Here is a 21636-nt window from a genome sequence, read left to right as displayed (position 1 = left end):
GGAACTTCAGTGATGCATGTGGGCTATTTCGTCGTGGCCTGAAAACTCTTACTTGTGACCTCTGGCATCTCATTCCCTGACTGGGGACTGAAACTGGCCCCTGAATTGGGAGCACCAAGTCTTGAAACTGAACCACCAGTAAAGTACCTATTTTACTTTTTTTTTTTTTAATGAAAATCCATACGGTTCTGTATACTGACTGTACCAACTTACGTTCCCACAAACAGTTCACTTCTCTCCATAACCGCTTCAACATTTATTGTTTATAGATTTTATGATGATGGCCATTGTGACCTGTGTGCCGTGATACCTCATTGTGGGTTTTTTTTTTCTTTAAGGTTCATTTATGTATTATTTATATTCGTCTACCCTGGGCCTTTGTTGCTGTGTGGGCTCTCTCTAGTCGTGGCGAGCGGGGGCTGCTCTTCGTTGCAGTGCCCGGGCTTCTCTTGGTGGTGGCTTGCCTTACTATAGAGCATGGGCTCTAGGGCGCACCGGCTTCAGAAGTTGGCACTGGCGGGCACTAGGGTGTGGGCTCAGTAGATACAACGCACAGGTTTAACAACTCTGCAGCATGTGGAATCTCCCCAAGGCAGTGATCAAACCCACGTCCCTTGCACTGGCAGGCAGACTCAACCACTGGACCACCAGACAGACCTGATACTTCATTCTCCTTTGGATTTCAGTTCCCTAATAATAAGGCATGTGGAGCATATATTTATGTGCTTCAGAAAAATATAAACCTACAGTATGCTTTAAATATATCCTTGAGATTGGCTTCTTAAAGGTCCACTGTGTTTCCCATTGTTATTCAATTAGCTACGCGGGACATCCTTAAAGGCAAGTGAGGTTTTTACACCTCAGGCGTTTTGAGTCTGTGGTACCCAGAAGCACCAGGTTTACAATTGTTGTTCCAGGGAATGGCCACAAGGCGGCAGCATTTTCTGATTTCCACGGCCCCCCACTCAGGTGGCTCAGGCAAGGAAAGCTAAAGAGAATTCCCGTTACTGAGTCGTAGATTCGAATGGAATATCCCAGAAGAAGCCATCCAGAGCTCCTGTCTCATTACTTCTTCCAACTTGCAGTTTAAGCTCCAGACAAGTCCCAAGCCCTGTCTACACCACTATGCAGAGAGAGCGGCCACAGGGAGGAGAGGCGCCTCCAAGAAGGAGGCTGCCTCTGGGGACCACCCCGCAACAGGAGACTCAGAGAGCAGGGGTCTTTTCAAAGGTTTTCCAGCTGACAGGGTCCACGTCACTGCAGTGCACTGGGCTTGGCTGAGCCGTAGGAGGGCCCGTGTGGGTCTGGAGATGCGGGATCCTCACAGGGAACCAGGCGCTCGGTTTGCAGTGGGGCTTATGTGCTGGCACCACCCCCCCACCCCCACCCCACTGCCTCCGCTCCACCCTGTCCAGCCCTGGGACGCAAGGCTGTTCAAGTTCCAGAAATGTGTCACCAGGCCAGGTGCCCGAGACCTGAGGGAAATATCGTTGCCATTTTTCTTTCCTTTCTAAATTAATTTTTATTTTCTATGGGAACATAGATGATTTTCCATGCATTTCCTTTTCGGTGTACACCAACCTGATTCAGTTACACCTATGCATACATCATTTCTTTTTCAATTCTCTAATCAGACATGGTGTTACAGTGTGTTGAGTGGAGTTCCCTGTGCTATACAGTCAGTGTTTGTTGATTCTTTAGTTTAAATATATTACTGTGTATATGTTAATCCCAGCCTCCTAGTTTATCCCTCCCTTCCCACTTTCTTTTTTGGGAATGACACAGTCGTTTTTGAACTGTGGGTGTCTGTCTTTTGTAAATGAGTTAATTTCTATCTATTTTGAGGTTGCAGGCACAAGTGTTATCAGTGTCATTTTGTTCTCGGTCTGAGCTCCATCACTTAGTGTTATGTTAGTTCCACCCATGTTGCTCAAAAAGGCATTATGTTATTCTTTTGAATGGCTGAGGAACAGTCCATTGTGTTTATGTACCATGGCTTCTTTAACCATGTAAGTCTCGATGGTCATCTTCCTTGCTTCATCTCTTGCCTGTTGTCAGAGGTGCTGTTGAACATTCGGGCGCATGTGTCTGTTCCGATTCTGCTTTTTATTTGTATCTGACCCAAGAGTTTGAGTATGAATCACGTGGTACCTCTTTTGTCCATTTACTAAGGAATGTCTATACTGTTCTCCACCGTGGCTGTTACCAATTTTCATCCTTCCAAAAAGGGCCATAGAGGGTTCCCTTTTCTCCATACTCTTTCCTGCATTCACTAATTGTAGATTTTTGGTGACAGCCATTCTGCTGGGTGGGAGATGATACCTCATTGTACTTTTCATTCAGTTCCCTAAAAATGAGCCATGTGGAGCATCTTTTCATGAGTTTAAAAATAAATGAAAAAACCACCCACAGTGTACTTTAAATGTACCCTGAGATTGGCTTCTTCAAGATCCACTGTGTTTTCAACTCTTCTTCGATTTCTTCCCTGGGACATTCTTTAAGGGCAAGTGCTTTTTTTAAGCCCCTCAAGCTCTATGAGTATATGGTGCCCAAAACACCAGGTTTCAAGTTGTTGTTACAGGGATGTCCACAAGGTGGCAATATTTTTTAATGCCCCACTCGGGTTGCTGGGGCAAGGAGAGCTAAAAAGAAAGTTCTGTTCCTGGGTTATAGATTAGAACGGAATGTGCCAAAAGAAACAGTCCAGAGCTCCTGTCCCATTACTTCATCTGCCTTACATTTCAACCCCCAGACAAATCCCGAGCCAGGCCAACACCACTATGCTGAGGGTGCTGTCATATGTAGAAGAGGCGACTCCAGGAAAGAGGCTGCCCCTGAATTCCCCACCAACAGGAGACTCGGAGAGCAGGGGTCTTTTCAAAGGTTTTCCAGCTGACAGGGTCCACGCACTGCAGTGCACTGGGCTTGGCTGAGCTGTGGGAGGGCCCATGTGGGTCTGGAGATGTGGATCCTGCACAGGGAGTTTTGCAGTGGGGTTTACATGCTGGCACCACCTCCCTCACTGCCTCCACTCCACCCTGTCCAGCCTTGGCATCAGGGATGTTCAAGCTCCAGAAAAGTGTCACCAGGCCAGGTGCCCAAGACCTGATGGAAATAACATTGGCATTTTGTTTTTTCTTTTAAATTTATTTTTTCCTTTCTATGGGAATATAGATGATTTTCCATGTGAACTTTTCGGTATAGACTAACCTGATTCCTTTATACATATGCATATATCCATTGTTTTTCAGATGCTTTTCCCATACATGTTACAACAGTATGTTGTGTGGAACCCCTGTGCTATACATTCTGTGCTTGTTGATTATCTAATTTAAATATGTGACTGTGTATATGTTAACTTCCTAGTTTATCCTTGCTTTCTGACCTTTGTCTTCTGGTAACAGTACATTCCTTTTTGATCTGTGGGTATCTATCTGTCTTATTAATGAATTCATTTCTATCTATTTTGAGGTTGTAAGCATAAGCAATATCAGTGGGAGTTTGTTGTTTTTCTGTCCAACCTCCGTCACTCAGTATTATGTTTAGGTCCACTGGTGTTGCTGGAAAAGGCATTATTTTATTCTTTTTTTATGACTGAGGTGTATTCCATTGTATGTGTATATATATGTGTGTGTGTACCACATCATCTAAATTGAAACCAAGTCTGGATAGACATTTTCTTTTCTTCCATCTCTTGGCTGTGATTTGTCTTTGCATCTGGGTCCAAGAATGAGATGGCTGGATCATGTGGTACCTCTTTTGTTCATCTATTAAGGAATCTCCATACTGCTTTCCACGATGGCTGTTATCAATTTTCATACCCCGCAAAAAGGGCAGAGGAGGGTTCCCTTTTCTCCATGCCTTCCCCTGCATTTACTGTTTATCAGTTTTTGGTGATGGCCATTCTGTTTGGTGGGACGTGATACATCTTTGTAGTTTTCACTTCCTTTCCCTGAAAATGAGCCATGCTGGAGCATCTTTTAGGGAGTTTAAAAATTTAAAAAACAAAACACCCGTGTTGTGCTTTAAATATACGCTTGAGATTGGCTTCTTCAAGACCTACCCTGTTTTGAATTCTTTTTCAGTTACCGCCCCAAGACATTCCTTAAGGCAAAGTGTTTTTTTTTAATAACCCTGCAGGCCTTGTGAATTGAGAAGGGAACAGCTACCCACTTCAGTATTCTGGCCTGGGAAATTGCATGGACAGAGGAGCCTGGCAGGCTAAGGTCTGCTGCTGCTGCTGTTAGTCGCTTCAGTCATGTCTGACTCTGTGAGACCCCATAGACGGCAGCCCACCAGGCTCCCCTGTCCCTGGGATTCTCCAGGCAAGAACACTGGAGTGGGTGGCCATTTCCTTCTCCAGGGCTAAGGTCTATGGGGTCGCAAAGAGTTGGACACGACTAAGCAACACACTTGTAGATTAGAATGGAATGTGCAAGAAGTCAGAGAAGGCAATGGCACCCCACTCCAGTACTTTTGCCTGGAAAATCCCATGGATGGAGGAGCCTGGTGGGCTGCAGGCCATGGGGTCACTAGAGTCGGACATGACTGAGCGACTTCACTTTCACTTTTCACTTTCATGCATTGGAGAAGGAAATGGCAACCCACTCCAGTGTTCTTGCCTGGAGAATCCCAGGGACGGGGAAGCCTGGTGGACTGCCGTCTATGGGGTCGCGCAGAGTCAGACACGACTGAAGCGACTTAGCAGCAGCAGCAGTGCAAGTAAGAGTTCAGATCTCCCGTCTTATTACATCTTGCACCTTACAATTCAAGCTTCAGACAAGTCCCAAGCCCTGCCTACATCACCAAGCAGAGGAAGCAGTCACATATAGGAGAGGCGACTCCAGGAAGGAGGTTACACCTGGGGACCCCCCCCAACAGGAGACTCAGAGAGCAGGTGTCTTTTCAAAGGTTTTCCAGCCCAAAGGGCCCATGTCACTGCAGTGCACTGGGCTTGGCTGAGCTGTAGGAGGGCCCGTGTGGGTCTGGAGATGTGGGATCCTCACGGGGAACCAGGCGCTCCGTTTGCAATGGGCTTACGTGCTGGCACCGCCTCCCCCACTGCCTCTGCTCCACCCTGTCCAGCCCTGGGACACAAGGCTGTTCAAGCTCCAGAAATGTGTCACCTCGCCAGGTGCCTGAGACCTGAGGGAAATATCATTGGCATTTTTTCATTTTTTTTATTTTCTATGGGAATACAGATGATTTTCCATATGTTTCTTTTTCGGTGTACACCAACCTGATTTGGTTACACATATGCATATATTTTTTCATGTTCTTTCCCATGCATATTATCATAGTATATAGAATGGGCTTCCCCGTGCTGTGCAGTAGGTCCATTTTGATTATCCAGTTTAAATATATTACTGTATACAGGTTAATCCCAACTTGCTAGTTTATCCATGTCTTCTTACCTTTCTTTTTTAATAACTATAAGTTTCTTTTTCAACTCTGCGGGTCTCTCTGTGTTTTGTAAAGAGTTCAGTTGTGTCCATTTTGGGATTGCAGGCATCAGTGCTATCATTGCCTATCCGTCATTCTTTGCCTTATTACAGTTGTACGAGAAGCTGCAGGGCCATTCATTTTTCTGCCCATGGCAGTATTGCATTCATTTTCTTAATTCCTGTGTATATGCGCTGTCTTCTGTGCCCCTTCCTCTGAGTTTAGCTTGCTTTTATCTTTCAGCTGTTGTTGGTAGTGGTGTAGTGACCATTGGGGTGTATGTACCCTTTCAAATTCTTGTGTGTTCCGACTACTGCTCAGCAATGGGATTGTTGGATAATATGGTACTTGTAGTTTTAGTTTTTTAAGAAACCTCCAACGTGTTTTCCATAATGGCTGTACCAACTTATATTCCTACCAACAGGAGGTATTCCTTTCTCTGTACACTCTATCCAGGAGTTGTTGTGTTTAGTTTTTGGTGATGGCCATTCTGCACTGAGAGCCGATGTTGTGATTTGCATTGCCTCCATTATTAGTGATATTTAGCATCTCTTCATGTGGTTTTGTCCATCCGTATGTGTTCTTATGAGAACTTTGCACTTAAATCTTCTGTGCAAATTGTCTGATTGGATTTTTTATGTTTGACATATGGCTGCATGAGCTCTTTGAATAATTTGGAGATTAATCCCCTGTTGGTGCCACATATCTAAATTTTTCCTTGCGTTTTGTGGGTTGCTTTGTGTTTTATTTATGGTTTCCTTTGGTGTGCAAAATGCTTTAAGTTTAATTAGGTCCCATTTGTTTGTTTTTGTGGGTTTTTTTTTTTTTTCATTACTTTAGGAGGCAGTTCAAAAAAGATATTGCTGCAATTTGTTTCAAAGAGTGTTCCGCCTGTATTTTCCTCTAAGGGTTTTATAGTGTCCCACCTTATGTTTTAGTCTTTGGTCCATTTTGAATTTAGTTTTGTGTGTGGTGTTAGAGAATGCTCTAATGTCATTCATTTACATGTCACTGTCCAGTTTTTCCAATACAACTAATCAGTGTCTTATAGTTTTCAGAGTACTCTTGTCTTCTTACTGCTGCTAAGTCACTTCAGTCGTGTTCAACTCTGTGCGACCCCAGAGGCGGCAGCCCACCAGGCTCCCCCGTCCCTGGGATTCTCCAGGCAAGAACACTGGAGTGGGTTGCCATTTCCTTCTCCAGTGCATGAAAAGGAAAAGTGAAAGTGAAGTCGCTCAGTCATATCCAACTCTTAGCGACCCCATGGACTGCAGCCTACCAGGCTCCTCCGCCCATGGGATTTTCCAGGCAAGAGTACTGGAGTGGGGTGCCATTGCCTTCTTGGGTAGGTTTATTCCTAGGTATTTTATTTGTCTGGTTGCAGTGGTAAATGGGATCGTTTCCTTTATTTTTCTTTCTGATCTTTTCCTGTTAGCGTATAGGAATGCTGGTGTCATCTGTGTATTAATTTTGTATCTTCCATCTTTACTGAATTCATTGATGAGCTCTCATAATTTCCTGGTAGCATCTTTATGATTTTCTATGTGTAGTATCATGTTATCTGCAAACAGGGACAGTTTTACTTCTTTTCCAATTTGGATTCCTTTCATTTCTGACCACCTTGGTTAGGCCTTCTAAAACTGTGTTGAGTAGAAGAGGTGACAGTGGACACTCAGGTCTTTTTCCTGATACGAGAGGGAATGCTTTCAGCTCTTCACTGTCAAGAATGATGCTAACTGTGAGTTTCCAACCGTTTTTTTAATACATAAAGAATACAGTTTTTCTTGTAAACTCATGTTGAAGTTCAATACTGAATATTTTTCCAATTGTTTTTAATGTTGGAAGTGTGACATTTTTCATGTGTGTGTCCAGTGGCAAAGAGTGCAGTGGACAAAGGGTTAGATAGATGTATTTGTGTGTAAAAGGATGAAAAATCTCCCCCAGAACTCCGAGGGGTCTTGGGAAGGTTCACTAAGTGTTGAATTTACTGTGTCAGCAGAATTCCACCTTTCCAAGGGCATGAGCTACAGGGGTCTGTGTAGTTCTGAGCAGCACCCTGGAACCTGAGGGAGCGCTCTAAAATTGAGGTGGTTGCTGCTGCCTTAGGAGAGGCCCTGTCCGAGTCCACAGGCCTCGCAGGGCAGCCAAAAGCCCTAAGATGTGAGAATCAAATGTCTCTCCAGTGTTGAGACCACTTGCGCCACCATCAGAGAGCCAGGGGTTGATGTGACCGATACCTCCTTTGGTATCTTTTCTGCGTTTTTACAGAATTTAAAGCAAAGACTCCTATCTACTTCCCTACCAGAGAAAAATAGGAATGATAACACTAAAGTGCTTCTCAAATACCCATTTCAGAGCTAACTTGCGAACTAGGTATAAAGAACACTGTGAAGCAGTAATGGATGAAATGGCAGCTTCCATACCTGCCACTTTCCCAAATGGACTGTTTACTCCCTGGAAGTAGTTTATCCTGGAATGAACCTCAAGGTGAAGCGATGTCATTTTTACTTGATTTTGTTTGGGGTAAAATATCAGATGTGTGGCTGAAAAACTAAGACATTGTCTCATGTTCCACACAATTTCATTTTAACTCGCTTTTTTACAATGGAACATCTTATACTAAAGGCAGCAGAATGCATGTAAAACATTATGAATGTGCCTCAACTTAATTAAATCTTCCTACATTTTAAAGTCTCCTTAGTGCAACATAGGTTTGGGAGAAGAAACAAAGTAGTGATCTCTATATAAATTGCCATATAGTAACATTAAAGTTTATGTAAAGTTTTCACATTGATAATAAAAATTTGCAAGCCTAAGAATGTTAACACCAAGTCTTATGGAATAAAACAGTCACAAAAGTGTGTACACCAAATACCATCAGTGAAACTAATTTTTTACTTACTAATATGAGAGTAACAATTCTGGTAAGCATCTAGTCAATCAGATTCAAACAAAATTTAGCAAACAAGTAGCTATCGCCTTTCTCCATTCCTTCTGCAAGAATAAAATCGAAGACACGTAACTGTTACATTACAAACAATACAATAATAATATTTTCTCCCATAATTGTGACAGGACAGGGATAATCAGTGCAGAAAGTATGTTTTTGGCATGTCTTAACATATAAAATTTATTCCATATTATTATAGTGGTATCTATTTAATAACATTATGCATTTCAAATCTGGGTCACTTGTTGTCTGTAATACATTTCTGCATGACAGCGTCTGAGAATATGTGGAGACACAGCTGCTGCAAAGTCATTTAACCAAGAAAAAAAATGACTCAGATTTTACTTACATTTAAAAAATAAGATAACTAATAAATAAGGAGGGAAGGCGTAGGGCTAACTCAGAGTCTAAAAATTCTGCCGTTAATGACTTTTGTCTCAGAGTTAGCAAAACAGTTTGATTGACATAAACTGGATCTAAGAAATCACCCTTGGTCTAAACAGAAAGTGTTCTATATTTTCAATGATTTACCTCTCTGCCTACACTTAAGCATAGAAATCCCAGCGGGTCCTCCTTTCTGTTGTGTATCTGTCATGAGAGGGCTTTGGTTATAAACTATTGGGGTTGATACACTTCCTTAGCACTGGGTGAAATGGCACAGAAGTTACAACGGGAGCATTTTATTTCTGCTGACCTGCCAAAGGACCTTACAATGCAGAGACTTTAAAACTGAAACAAATGCACACACAGTAACCCCAACATGAGTCCTTCTATTCCTCAAGGTTTATAAAATAAATTTTCATCACCAATTAATCAGAGTTCATCGATCTACATCTGCAAAAAAAAAAAAAATGTTCTGCCAAAATGTTTTGTTATTTGGACCCTTTCAAATGACCAACACAGGGCTGAAGGAAAAGTTCACAGGAGGAAGATAATGAGGATCCTCAGAAACAGGTCCGTGCTCCTGTGTAAATGCAGAAAGAAGCTGCAGAAATAGCCTTCTTCATTCAGTGATGATCCATTTTTCCAGCTTCCAGTTTGTTGGTCCAGAGTCTCTTGGAGGTATGTTCCTTAGGAATCCAGGTAGGCTGTCCGCTGGGTGCGTGGCAGCCCATGGTTATAACCCACTGTAGTCAAGTCACAAGGCAGTGAGAGCTGGAACAGTTAAGTAAACACCGCCATTCATAGCACAGATATGCCCATGTGGCGTGGGTAAAATCTAAGACAATTTCCCGCAGAGTCCAGGACTGCAGTCCCAACAGGAGAGCGCTGCCGCCCGTCCCTCCTCCAGCGTGGAGGCACCTCTCTCTTTGCTACCGTGTTACCTGAAATGAATTTTAAAAGTTAGCATTCAGCACCCTAGACCCACCACAGGTATTCCTTCCTCTTAACAGACCCAGAAGTCCCTGTCTGCATCAGATGTGTACAATTTAATAGTCGGGCCCCTTGATCTGTAACCAACCTCTCCCAATCAGCTGTTGACATCAAATTCTTCTTTATATTTGTCTTCCTTGTAGGTTGCAGAGGAAAACACACCCAAAACATTCCACAACATGGTTATAGGCCCTAGTTCTGTATCTTGTGGGGTTTATAAAAAAAATCCCAGCAGATTAGGTACATTGATTGCTCATCAAGGTAACTCACATATGCTAAGACATGCTTTTATTAATGGGACTAAACTTTTGTCAGATGAGTGCTGATTTAAATCAGTGTATGTCAGGATCAGAATACTGCCTTCGTTATATTTTTAAGGAGCCACTAAGCACAAGGTAGTTAACTTTTGTTTTCAAAAATAGGTTATTTTATAAAATTACAATATTTTCTGAAAATGTGGTGGTTTAGAGACTAAGTCATGTCTGACTTTTTGCAGCCCCATGGACTATAGCCTGCCAGGCTCCTCTGTCCATGGGATTCTCCAGGCAAGAATACTGGAGTGGGTTGCCATGCCCTCCTCCAGGGGATCTTCCCAACCCAGGAATCGAACCCAGGTCTCCCTCATTGCAGGCAGATTCTTTACCATCTGAGCTATGAGGGAAGCCCTTTCTGAAAACCTACATCCATTAAAAAATGTGTGGTTTCTTCTACTTTCAAGCTCCCAGGCTCACCATTGCTTGGGATTTAAGAAAACAGGTCTGCAGTTTCTATAGTTTGATTTCATCATGTAATAAATTGTACAGGTTAGATAATCAATACACCAACTAGGAATAAATAGAAGCATAATATGTTAACCTGTCTACACCATCAGCATACTTTTAAAGTAAATTATATTCTCTGATCACACAGTCATCATGACTACTCGATGATAGTCATCATCCAATCAGGTATGTATTCAAACTTCAGATATGCTTTTAACTGACACAGTCCTTTATGTATTCTACAACTGCTCTTTTGTTTGCTATATAGTATTCTCAGCACAAATAGTATTAAAACACTTTCCTCATGGAACTTAGCTAAAATAGGGGTAGATATAGTTTTTCTGTGAAACACCAAACAGTAGAATACTTTCAGTTTTGCAGGCCACACAGTCACTGTTGTGTCTACTGCACTCTGCCTTTATACCACAAAAGCAGCCGTAGGCAATACATAACCAGTGGGCGTTGCTAGGTCCCAATAATCTTGATTTTTGGATGTTCAAATTGAAATGCACAAAATTTTTGTGTTAAGAAATACATATTCCTTTTGTTTTTTTCCCCAACCATTTAAAAAAAGTACAACTCATTCTTTCTCTGCTGTTTCAATGACCTGTAAGCTAAGGGCTAGATTTGGCTCAAAAGACATAGCTTGCTTATTGCTAGTCTAGAGGAAAAGGGCTGGACGAATAGGTAAATGAAAAGTATATCAAAAGGTGATATAGTGTATGGAGCCCAGGACTAGGGCAGGGAGGGGAGACGGCCGCTATTTCACAGAGGCTTGTCGGGGGAGGAGGTGCCTACAGAGAAACTTGACAGAATGGCGCCCTGACTACTTGAGCCAAGAACTGTCCAGGGAGAGGGAAATGCAAGGATTTCGGCCTTTTTCTGAAGGAGGCACAGAGATGAGACAAGCAATGTGGTTCCAGGCTGTCAACTCAGAGAGACCACTTGGTAAGAGGGGAGCCACCAGGACTCGTGACAAATACAGGATGTGTGAGAAAGGCGTCAAGGACAACTCTCGGGTCTTAGGCTTGTGCAGCCAGAGGAGGAAGCTGGTCACTTTCTGAGCAGGGAGGACTCTCTCTCTCAGCCTCAGGTTCCTCGTCCACTAAATGAAAACCAGTAGCATCTACCCTCCTTAAGTTGTTGCGAGAAGGGAATGAAACTGCACGAAGGGTGTGCTCGCTGCCTGTCGTGGGGTTAGTGCTCAAGGAACAGTGACTGTTGTCATGGTAGCTCTTCCTGGATCTTTCTTTCATGCATCTGTTTCAAACCCAACCATCTTTACAGTCAGCCAAGTAGCCGTCTACATCTAGGATGTAATTCTCAAAAGCATCTTATCTGAGGAAGCTCATTCTCCACATCCAACCCGTTTGGGACCCTTTCTGCACTGACAATTGGAAGAGGTACTTTCAGATTTGGTTGATTTGAAAATTTTTGTCTCGTTGCTTGTAGGCGGAAGGTGCATTGCATCTTGGTGGATAAAAGGCTGCTATCGTGTCGCTCTCAGCTCCACTCTCATGTGACACAGTGCCCCGAAAAGTTCAGGCTCTGGCTCTAGGGATCAGAGAAGCTAAGACTTCAGGATAAAAGAGTCGCCTCGGCGCAACCTTGAAAGACAAGTAGACTTGAGAAGTGGGAGGGGATGAAGAGGAAGATGCGGACACAGAGGCCTGTCTGCTGAGTGGCCACGAAGGCCCATCCCAAGATGCTTATATCCTACATTTTCTAGCAGTTACCAAGGGGCATCCATCGATGGTTCCAGGAAGGAACCTGGGCAGGGACCTCACCCTCGTGGCACAGAAAGCCAAGACAAAGGTGGGAACCGAGAGCACATAGGGAGCTCGAAAACCGAGGGTATACTGTTTGCTCATCAGAATCTCCCTAAGAACACTTGTTCTTAAAGTATGGATTTCTAAACCCCATCCTAGAACATCCTAGAATGAGGCTCAAAATAGTTGTGTTTTTAACAAGTTCCCATGATGGTTGTTCTACAGCCACTGGTATCATTAAACAGTTATAACATGGTGGTAGAGAGGATGAGGATGACCCGATGCAGTAGACCAAGAGCCAGAGGGAAGGGTATCGATTAGGGATCAGTGAGGAAGGAACCAGAGGAATCGGTCACCTTAGATCCTGAGGGAGAGGGAGGTGTGGAAGAGAGTGTCTTACCTCCTCCCTCTAGCTTTTCCAGTAGGCAATACTGCAAACGCTTGGACACTTAATAGAAACTCTGAAGAACAAAAGGAAGCAATGGGATCAGGTAGGATGCTTACACACACAGTTACCGAAAGAACTACCCTATTGGATGAAGTAGTCTTTTTTCCAGCTTTAGCACTACTGTTATGTGGGGCTATGTAACTCGGTCGTGGGGCTGGCCCTGTGCATTTCAGGATGTTGAGCCGCATCTCTGGCCTCTAAGCACAGAAGCCCACAGCAACCCCCTCCCCAGTGTGTGACAGCTAAAAACATCCTCGGACATTGCCAAACATCTCCCTGAGGGCAAAACTGTCCCTCGGTGGGAATAACCACTCGCAACGCATACTTCTTTACTCTTAGAGGTCTTGAAATTAGGAACATGTAAAAATGTAAAGCTTCTCAAACTTCAACGTGTGATTTGCTTGTATTTGCAAGCAACAAAAAATGCCCTTCAAACCATTGCCTGTGGTACTAAGAAGACACTGCACACTTGTAAGGAGTCTTAATACCGACAACTCAAATAGGGAGAAATGACTTAGCACATTCAGCAACTGCAGAAGACCCTGGTTTGATTCCTGGGTCGGGAAGTTCCACTGGAGAAGGGATAGGCTACCCACTCTAGTATTCTTGGACTTCCCTTGTGGCTAAAGAATCCACCTGCAATGTGGGAGACCTGGGTTCCATCCCTGGGTTGGCAAGATCCCCTGGAGAAGGGAATGGCTACCCACTCCAATATTCTGGCCTGGAGAATTCCATGGACTATATAGTCCATGGGGTTGCAAAGAGTTGGACACAACTGAGCAACTTAGACTTTTCACTTTCAGGTAATAAAACTCAGAATTTAAGTAAGGAAAATCAAGGCAGGATGTCAGAGAAGTTAGATTTCCCACAACAAAGCAGTACCCGCCTCCTCTCTGGGGATATTGAAAACAATACAAGCAGAATCAACTCAGTGTCTGCCTTGCTGGTTAGGGAGCTGTCCACGCTCATGTTCCTATCTTCATCTAAGACTATTCATATCTCAGGTTGACTGCTAACTTTTTGTTACATTCGCATTTCAGTGGAAAAGAAAATTTGGACCTAGATGCCTGACAGTAGCTAATCTTTTTCTTTTCGCCTTTCTGTGTTGTGATGCTGCCATGCATGGACTGTTAACGAAAATGGAAACTATTTTGCTATATAGTTAATAATACCCCCTTGAGAGCGGTAAGTGTTCTACCTTTATGTGACTGTGGTCTCACCTAGGGTGTGAGGTCCAGTGTCAATTTTAAGACACAGCTTTTGTGAGCTCGATGCCAGTCACCGTTCCACAAATGAATTTACTCTATGTGCATAAGCTCCATAAAAGACATAAAATGTTTTATATAGTTCAAGTCACACCGACTTGGATTACTAAAGGAAACCAAGTTTTATGACTCCAAGATTATTCTCCAGTGCTGTATCACAAAAAAGAAAAAAGAAAAGTAGCTATGTAGCATGAGGGCTGGGGGAACTGTATTATGCTTCTGCAGCTTTTCACAGTGCTAAATGAAATGTCACTGCCGTTGAGGATTCGCTAGAGCAAACTCCTAATCCCAGCACATAGAGCTATAACACCCCTCCAGGCCCACTTCCTGCAAACACCCTCGTGAACTGTATGGAAACAGCAGGGAGCTACGCAAGCAAGGGGCTCCTCAGATGCATTCTGTCCCAGAACACAGCTGACTGGTGCTCAGTATCTTATTTTATATTTCTGTGTAAGAGTCAATACAAGCATAATCTTGCAAAACGTTATTTCTTAGTCTACAAGAAACATGAAAAAAGGAAAGATTTATGGTTGACAGATTTAAGACCCTAGCTCTTTGGCCACTGCCAGATTTGGATTTCGGAAGAGGTAAGGGAAGAGAGGCTGATGGGGGACCCATGGGAAAGGACAGTGGAATTATCTTAAGGCAGGATTCGCTTAACAGGCACACTTGGGTTTACCCAAATCGAAAGATTATGGGAGCGGGTTAGAAGAGGAGCAGATAAAAATGATGGCAGTGTTGGAAATGGTGCTGCAGTGACCAGTGGGTGCGTGTGTCTTTTAGAATTATGGTTTTCTTAGGGTATAACATATATTCACTGCTAAGTCGCTTCAGTCGTGTCCAACTCTGTGCAACCCCATAGACAGCAGCCCACCAGGCTCCCCCGTCCCTGGGACTCTCCAGGCAAGAACACTGGAGTGGAGTACCATTGCCTTCTCCAATATATTCACTTCCATGTGTAAAATAGACAGCTAGTAGAAAGCTGCTGTATGACAAAGGGAGCTCAGCTTGGTGCTCTGCGATGACCTACATGGGTGGGGGACGGGAAAGAGGTGACAGATGCATCCATATGGCTGATTCACTTAATTGTATAGCAAAAAATAACACTGTAAAGCAATTACACTCCAATTTTTTTAAATGGTGGCAGTATTAACTTCCTTCCTCTACCAATAACCTCCATGAACTTCTACTGCCCTGGATAAAGAAGCATAGATCAGGTCATTTAACCTAGTGATCATGATATCACTAACAAGGACAGCTTAGTTGATAATTGCAATTAATGTTAAAATGGTCTTGATTTTGGAATTATTTTACCTACATTATAAAGAATAAATCAGACAACATACTAGACTATTAATCTAAGATGTAATAAATATCAGCTAAAATTTACATGTAAAGTTTATTTTTAAATCTTGTTTTACAATAGTATGTTTTAGACTTAATCTTTTATTAATGACTTGTTTAAATATTTATAAGATCTTGTTTATTATAATACCTCATGTGCATACATAGGAGAACTAACTCACCTGTTCTTGCCCTCAGTGGCTGAAGATGACTGAGAACTTGAGTAATTCAAAACACTCATAAAGGGGGAAAGGTAAGCAAGGTGAGAAACCATTCAAGGGATATTTTTCCTCCTCGGGGGGCCAAAGCTGACACAGCAACCAGGACTAAGCAGTCATTCCATTCCAGTGTGTGTAGCTCATTAGAATCCTAGACTGACCTGTTGTATTAATTTTTGTACAAGAAACAGTGTGGAGATATTCATCCAGCTCTGGGACTACTGGGTGAGCGACCCAGCAAGGGGCCCTAACGTCACTGCTCTGCTCCCAGACAGGAAGCTGGCAGAATGAAGCAAGTAAGTGGAGCAATGCGTGCGAGCTGAGTGCGTTTTACATGATACACTCAGAGATACAGGGATGTGCCTCCTATCCGTGAAGGATTCCCTGAATAATGGTTTCTTTCTAGAGAAGAATGGCAGCGCATTCCTTTGCAGCTGGCAAAGCACCATAGGAGGAGGACTAACCGAGGCCGAGATGGTTGGAGCAGAAAGAACAAAGGTAGGTGCTCTGCAGAGTTATTTAGTGAGGGCCACACAAGCAGAGGTGAGCTAAGGAGCACAGAGAAGCCACTCAGAGATTTGGGGGTGGACTAGCTTAGCAGATCCGCAATTCACAAAAATGACTCCATTCTATAGAGAACAGGCAGGAAGGGAAGCAAGAGTGGATATGAGGAAGCAACCTTGGTCATCCAGACACGGCGGAGACCACCCGGGGATGGTAACTATGGTGATGCAGAGAAGGGGCGGGGTGTGGGAGTACCAGTCCCTAAGACAAAACAAGAGCGTGGACAGCAGGAGAGGAGAAAGAAGTTCAGTTTCTGGCTCGAGAACTGGGTAGAAAATGGAGTGTTTCAGAGACACAACTAGAACGAGGATGAATGGGCAGGAAACACGACTTACAAGGCTTGAATTGGAGTCTTCAGCCAATTCAGCCAGACTAAATCTCCTCCAAGGTGGCAGGTATTCTATTTCAGTGAGTCACCAGGATGTGGGGTCTGGCCACGCTGGTTTGATGCACGGGACTGTCAACTCTGAAACCTTTACTTTAAATCGGCCCGTGAAGGAGCTGAAATGAATTCAGTAGCCCTGCTTCAGATAAGGCATCCCTCCACCAGTCATGACTCCATAAATCTGAAATGGAGGGTGATGCTGAGAAACGTGCTTTTCACAGGGCCCGAGTCATAGAGGGGCATTGCCCACGTACTTTACCAACGTAACATTACCCTCCCTCTTGGCGGCAGGATGGAATGAAAGGGGCAGGTTACAGGATGCGGAAGCCGTCGAGTACAGCTGTGCTCTGTCTATACTTGCCTTGGTAGTTTTGACTTTGTTGCCACTGCTACAGGACCAACCTGAGTAATCGGGCAGCACTCGGCAGTCCTCTCCTTCCAAACAAGGATCCATGTGACACCACCATTTCTGAATCACGATGGAAGCTGGAAGACAAAGGCACGTAACATTTGTGACGCGGTTTCTTCCCTCCAAATCCAGGCAACATAAAGCTCAATGCAGGTTAGTACACTGGCTTCCAAGACTGCGTATAGATGTCACCATAAGGAAGGAATCCAACCACCCATATACCTAACAGAAAAACACCATTTCTTTTTTATGCAGTTGGCTAACATTACGATGTAGGTAGTAAGACCTCAGACTGTGCGGCCTTCTTTAAAGGAGCTCGGACGAGCTGTTTTACGCTCGGCTTCGGTTTCTTCACCTGTACAATGGGGGGAAAATAGAGCCCCCCCCAAAGGATGGCAAGGGGATACAGCCGATCCATGTAAAAGCCCTGGCTGACTTTGCACCAGTCACTGTGTTGTCAGGAAATATCAGCTGTTACTGTGTCTCCGTCTGGCTGCAGGTGACAGTGGTGGACGCTGATACCGCAGGTGTGAGTGCTGTTGACAACAGAGTGTCAAGACAGAACAGACGATATTTTCATCCCAGAAGGTGCTCATCTCTCCATGCCGCCCCAGCTAGGTGAGTCAACTGGGCGCCAAGTTAGGAGGGGGAGCACTGGCGCCCCTTCGCAAGCCCACATTCTCGACCAGTTAGCTGGCTTACCTGCGACTGCCCTTCACCTCCCCGTCCCCACGGCAGTCTGCCAATACAGTGATTCATGCTGCAAGCCCATGAATCAGAAACGAGCACCCCAGTTCTCTGAGTTTGCAGGTAAAGATGAGAAATTAAGGAAAAAACCATCAGCGTGACTAGTTATTCCCATAGATTTCAAAGGACAAAAAAGATTGTGATAGGTTTTTTAAGGGGACCCCACGCAGTGGGCTGGTAGAGGACCAAGCTCCAAAGCTGCGGGTAGTGTGTGTGGATTGGGGGTGGAAGTAGATTAACCTTTCGTTGTTGTTTAAATAGTAACAGGTTGCTTTTTTAAAAAATACCCCAATGGATTCTACCACTGCCTCAGAACTCTGAAAGTCAAGTTCAAGAAAAAGCAGGCATTACACAAGCCTACCTTGGAGGAATCCGGACCACCACCATAAAGTAAGTGACACAACGTTATGACTTCGCAGTGCATATAAAAGCCAGGTTTACACTACCCTGCAGTCTATTAAGGGTGCAATCGCACTGTATCTATTTTAAAAAAGCAAACCCTCAATGTATATATACCATGATTAAAAAAATATTTTACTGCTCAAAATTGCTAACCATCATCTGAGCCTTTAGTGAGTCATATTCTTTTCGCTGATAGAGGATCTGAAGTGTTTCACAAATTGCCAAACTGTGACACAAAGTGAGCAAAGGCGGTTGGAAAAATGGTGCTGATAGGCTCACTCAATGCGGGGTTGCCTCAAACCTTCAATTTGTCAAAACGCAGGATCTGTGAAGTACAATAAAATGAGGCATGACTAAATTCTAACAGTTACTTTCTCATGAATGCAGGACACCTTAAAAATGAAGGGAGGACACTTAGTAATTTCAAATTCATTACAACTCTAAGGTTAACAGTGGTTATTTTTTTCCTGTGTTTTATACAGGAGAGAAAACTGAGGTCCAGTGGTATTAAGCAACCTGCCCAAAGTCACAGTTTTTGCAAATAGCCAAATGGCATTTGAACAGAGGTGCCCGAGTGCAACACTGAGTACCTACCTCCTCCCCAGCAGAGGCCCTACTGGAGGCAGCAAACGCAACGCGGCATGACAAGGGGACAGAAGGGTTCCATTACCGGCGGAAGTGACGACTTACTGTTCCTTCTCTGCATGCAGCCACCATTCCAGGTTCTGACCCAACACTGAGGTGTTACCCAGTGAGTCCCCTCCAAACCAAGAGCAGTGCCTGAGTAAGGCAGATCTGTGATCTAGAATAACCAGCTGCTACTGAAATCAGAAGGTGCCAACACTGAGAAAGGCATAGCGCTAAATGGGTTATTTATTGTGTCAGAGACTGAACTCGATGGATGGGGTCAAGTGTAGGAAAGTTGTATTTTTTTCAGCCCCCAATATCACAACAGTTTCACCTTAAAATTGTACAGAGCAGTGTCATTTTGAAAGCACTTTTATGTACTGTTCCTCTTGTGAATTGTCCCCAGAACCTTCAGAAACAAGAAAAGGAGGCAGATGGTTCCAGACCAAACACCAGAGCTTTCCACACCATGAGCAGTATCTGAATCTAGACTCTGCATCCATCAATCTTTCTGCTTACACCAGAGTTTAAGTAATAGTTTAGATGAGTAAGTGCTATGCAGAGTTGACCATATGCATAGTGCTGACTAGTCATTCCTTATTTTCTGAATGCCTTAGTCTGGTCCCAAGTAGGTACAAAGATGAGGGGTTTCTAACCTTCAATTTAAACTACCATCTCCAGGACAGAAAAGTTATATAAATGTTGACAGACTTCATTATATTTACACAGAGTTAAAATTGAAAATGAAATACTGTCCAGAAAAATCTTTACAACTGTTCCATAGACAAACTTTCTTCCACTCAGCAGTGGAGACCTGTGTACTCCTGGCAGGTATCAGAGCTACACAGATGATTCGAAAGCAGCTCTGACAGGTGCCTAGAGATCCAAGTGAAGGAAAGAGGGACAGCGAAGGGCGAGCAGGAGACATGTGGCTGAAGTGAGGGGTCAGCAAGGAGGCAATGGACATTCAGGGGCAGGTGAACACTTGGTTCTCTCAGCTCTAGGAAGCTCTGGGAAGCTTGTGACCAAGGTAGTGCCCTCAGCCAGGAAACCTGTGTCCCCAGAAGATGAGAGAAAAGACCAGCTGAGGTGGAGTGAGGTGAGAAGTCTGGGCATAAACTCCCTGCCGAGGAAATGGATGAAATCCAATTATCTCACCTTCAGAGCAGAGAAGTGCTGGTATCTCCTCACTGGACCATGGGGATCCAAGACAATGCTGATGAGAAATCTAGAAACGGATCTTGGGGAAAGATGATGGATTCAGGCATTCATCACAGACAAATAGGCCAATTCCTAACTGAATTGCCTGGTTTTGTTTAAAGATTGAAGTGTATTTTAATAAATAAGCATATATTGATGCCTTATGAAATCACTTACCACAATCCTGTCATTTAATTAGAAAACACAGAGCATATTTCTAAAGACAGATTCACCACTGACTCCTAAAACTAGCAAAGCTGTCCTGGACTGTAAAGCACTGCTACTTGTAAAAAAGAAACTCTGTTCATAGTTGATAGAACGCAAGGAGGGAGGGGCTTCCATAAGCACATACTGTATCCAGGATAAAGGTTTTTGTGAAACACTTAATCCCCAATGTTCTTTCAGAAGAGAGAGACATAGTAAGAGCCGCCCGGGTAGCCAAAATACAAGTTTCACATTCCTTTAGGAGTTAAGGATTGAGGAAGGAATGCACAGTGAAGGTGAAAACCAAGCGGGGGATTGACCTAACAGAGAAGAGAGTGATTAACAGCCTGCGAGTGTCAGCCCGGAGTGCACACGGAGCAGGGCTGTAAGCTGAGACAAAGGACTCAGAAATAGGATTCTATTAAAATAACTCTTGAGAACATCTGCCCACTTAACTGAGTCTTGTCTCTGCAGGAAAATAAGTTTGTAGGAGGAATACATTTTTTTTTTCCTGTTACCAAGTACCATAATATATTTTAAATGAGAAAGTTATCTTGTCACTTCTATTTTTAAAATGAAATTCTTTAAAAAGCCCCATGCCTTCCTGACTTAGGAAAACACAAAATATCCCTATCTTCAAGCTGCCGAGCTGTAACAAATTTCTGGTTTTATGCAGGAAAGGAAATTTTAAAAAGACAATGATGCTCCCGTTTTATGGGAGCGGCTAGTACTTCCTATACGTTCTCTTTGGGGGACAGTGTGGCGAGGTGGCTAAGTAGCTAAGGAAAGCTGATGCACTGTCTTTCTCTCTCTGTTGTGTAAAATAGATGGATGTTTTTGGTTTCTTGCCCTTGTTCCAGATAAATATTACTCTAAATACGTACTCTGTTTTCTTTAATACATAATTATTTAGTTAAGCCCACCTTCAAATAAGATTAAGAGGCTCACTTCTCTATAGCTGGTCTCTCCTTTCTTGATTTATTTTGATTGCTTTTACAAACAGTTAAGGCTTTTCTAAAGAAAAGTGTGTTTCTACACTGACATTACAGACAGAAGATGTTTAAGAAACATCTTCCCCAGGATATGTGTCCTCTGGAAAATGGAAACGGTCACAAGAACATCAAAACAAGAAGAGGTTTTGATGTATTTCATCTTTAGCTCTTTTGCTCTTATCTGTGTTATTTCAAGGAACCTGACATGTTCCTTAAATATTAAGCCACTGATTAACTTAAGAAAGGTATATGGAAAACCTTGCCAATAGATATGCTTGGTATTCAAGAAAGGAAGCCATTAGAAGCTGACCCAGGTAACATGCATAAAAGCAGTAGTGGGAGGACTGTGATTTTTTTTTTAAGCAATCTTTTACTTGTTCACACATTTCACCTATGACCCAGTATTGTTATTTCCACAGAGTACAAAGTGAGGCTGTGGATGAAGACATACACACTCCTCCTCTGTGATCTAAGATGCTTCTAAATGCCACCTCGCACAAGCACATCCACACACAGCAGAAACCTCAAAGGCGGG

The 21636-nt window shown here is 43.5% G+C and overlaps 2 protein-coding genes and 1 long non-coding RNA gene across 6 annotated transcripts in view; 2 read left to right on the top strand and 1 right to left on the bottom strand.

Moving 5' to 3' along the window:
• TAFA1 (TAFA chemokine like family member 1) overlaps positions 1-15606 on the top strand; it is a 534519-nt gene extending 518913 nt beyond the window's left edge. Inside the window, exon 5 of the mRNA XM_055558389.1 lies at positions 15552-15606. Within this exon, the coding sequence (XP_055414364.1) occupies positions 15552-15596 (45 nt within the window). The 3' untranslated portion in view covers positions 15597-15606. The remainder of the gene's footprint in view (positions 1-15551) is intronic.
• The window catches only part of TAFA4 (TAFA chemokine like family member 4), a 156857-nt gene continuing 143535 nt past the window's right edge, over positions 8315-21636 (bottom strand). For 3 of the 4 annotated variants that reach the window (XM_055558376.1, XM_055558378.1, XM_055558379.1), the window contains 2 exons: positions 16923-17006; positions 8315-9717 (listed from right to left, as the gene is read on the bottom strand). In XM_055558376.1, coding sequence (XP_055414351.1) covers positions 9575-9717; positions 16923-17006 — 227 coding nt within the window. In that variant the 3' untranslated portion in view covers positions 8315-9574. Of the gene's footprint in view, positions 9718-12696; positions 12758-16922; positions 17007-21636 lie in introns of all 4 variants that reach the window. The other variant, XM_055558377.1, reaches the window with a different exon arrangement.
• Positions 16977-19846, top strand: LOC129635409 (uncharacterized). Its single transcript, XR_008706266.1, has 4 exons — positions 16977-17082; positions 17429-17547; positions 17938-18066; positions 18561-19846. It is a non-coding gene; the product is annotated as an uncharacterized LOC129635409 (long non-coding RNA).

This window comes from Bubalus kerabau, chromosome 20 (genome assembly GCF_029407905.1).
Source record: "Bubalus kerabau isolate K-KA32 ecotype Philippines breed swamp buffalo chromosome 20, PCC_UOA_SB_1v2, whole genome shotgun sequence".
Taxonomy (NCBI): Eukaryota; Metazoa; Chordata; class Mammalia; order Artiodactyla; family Bovidae; genus Bubalus; species Bubalus kerabau.
The sequence above is the reverse complement of the archived record's forward strand: the minus strand, read 5'-3'. Positions and strand labels throughout refer to the sequence as shown.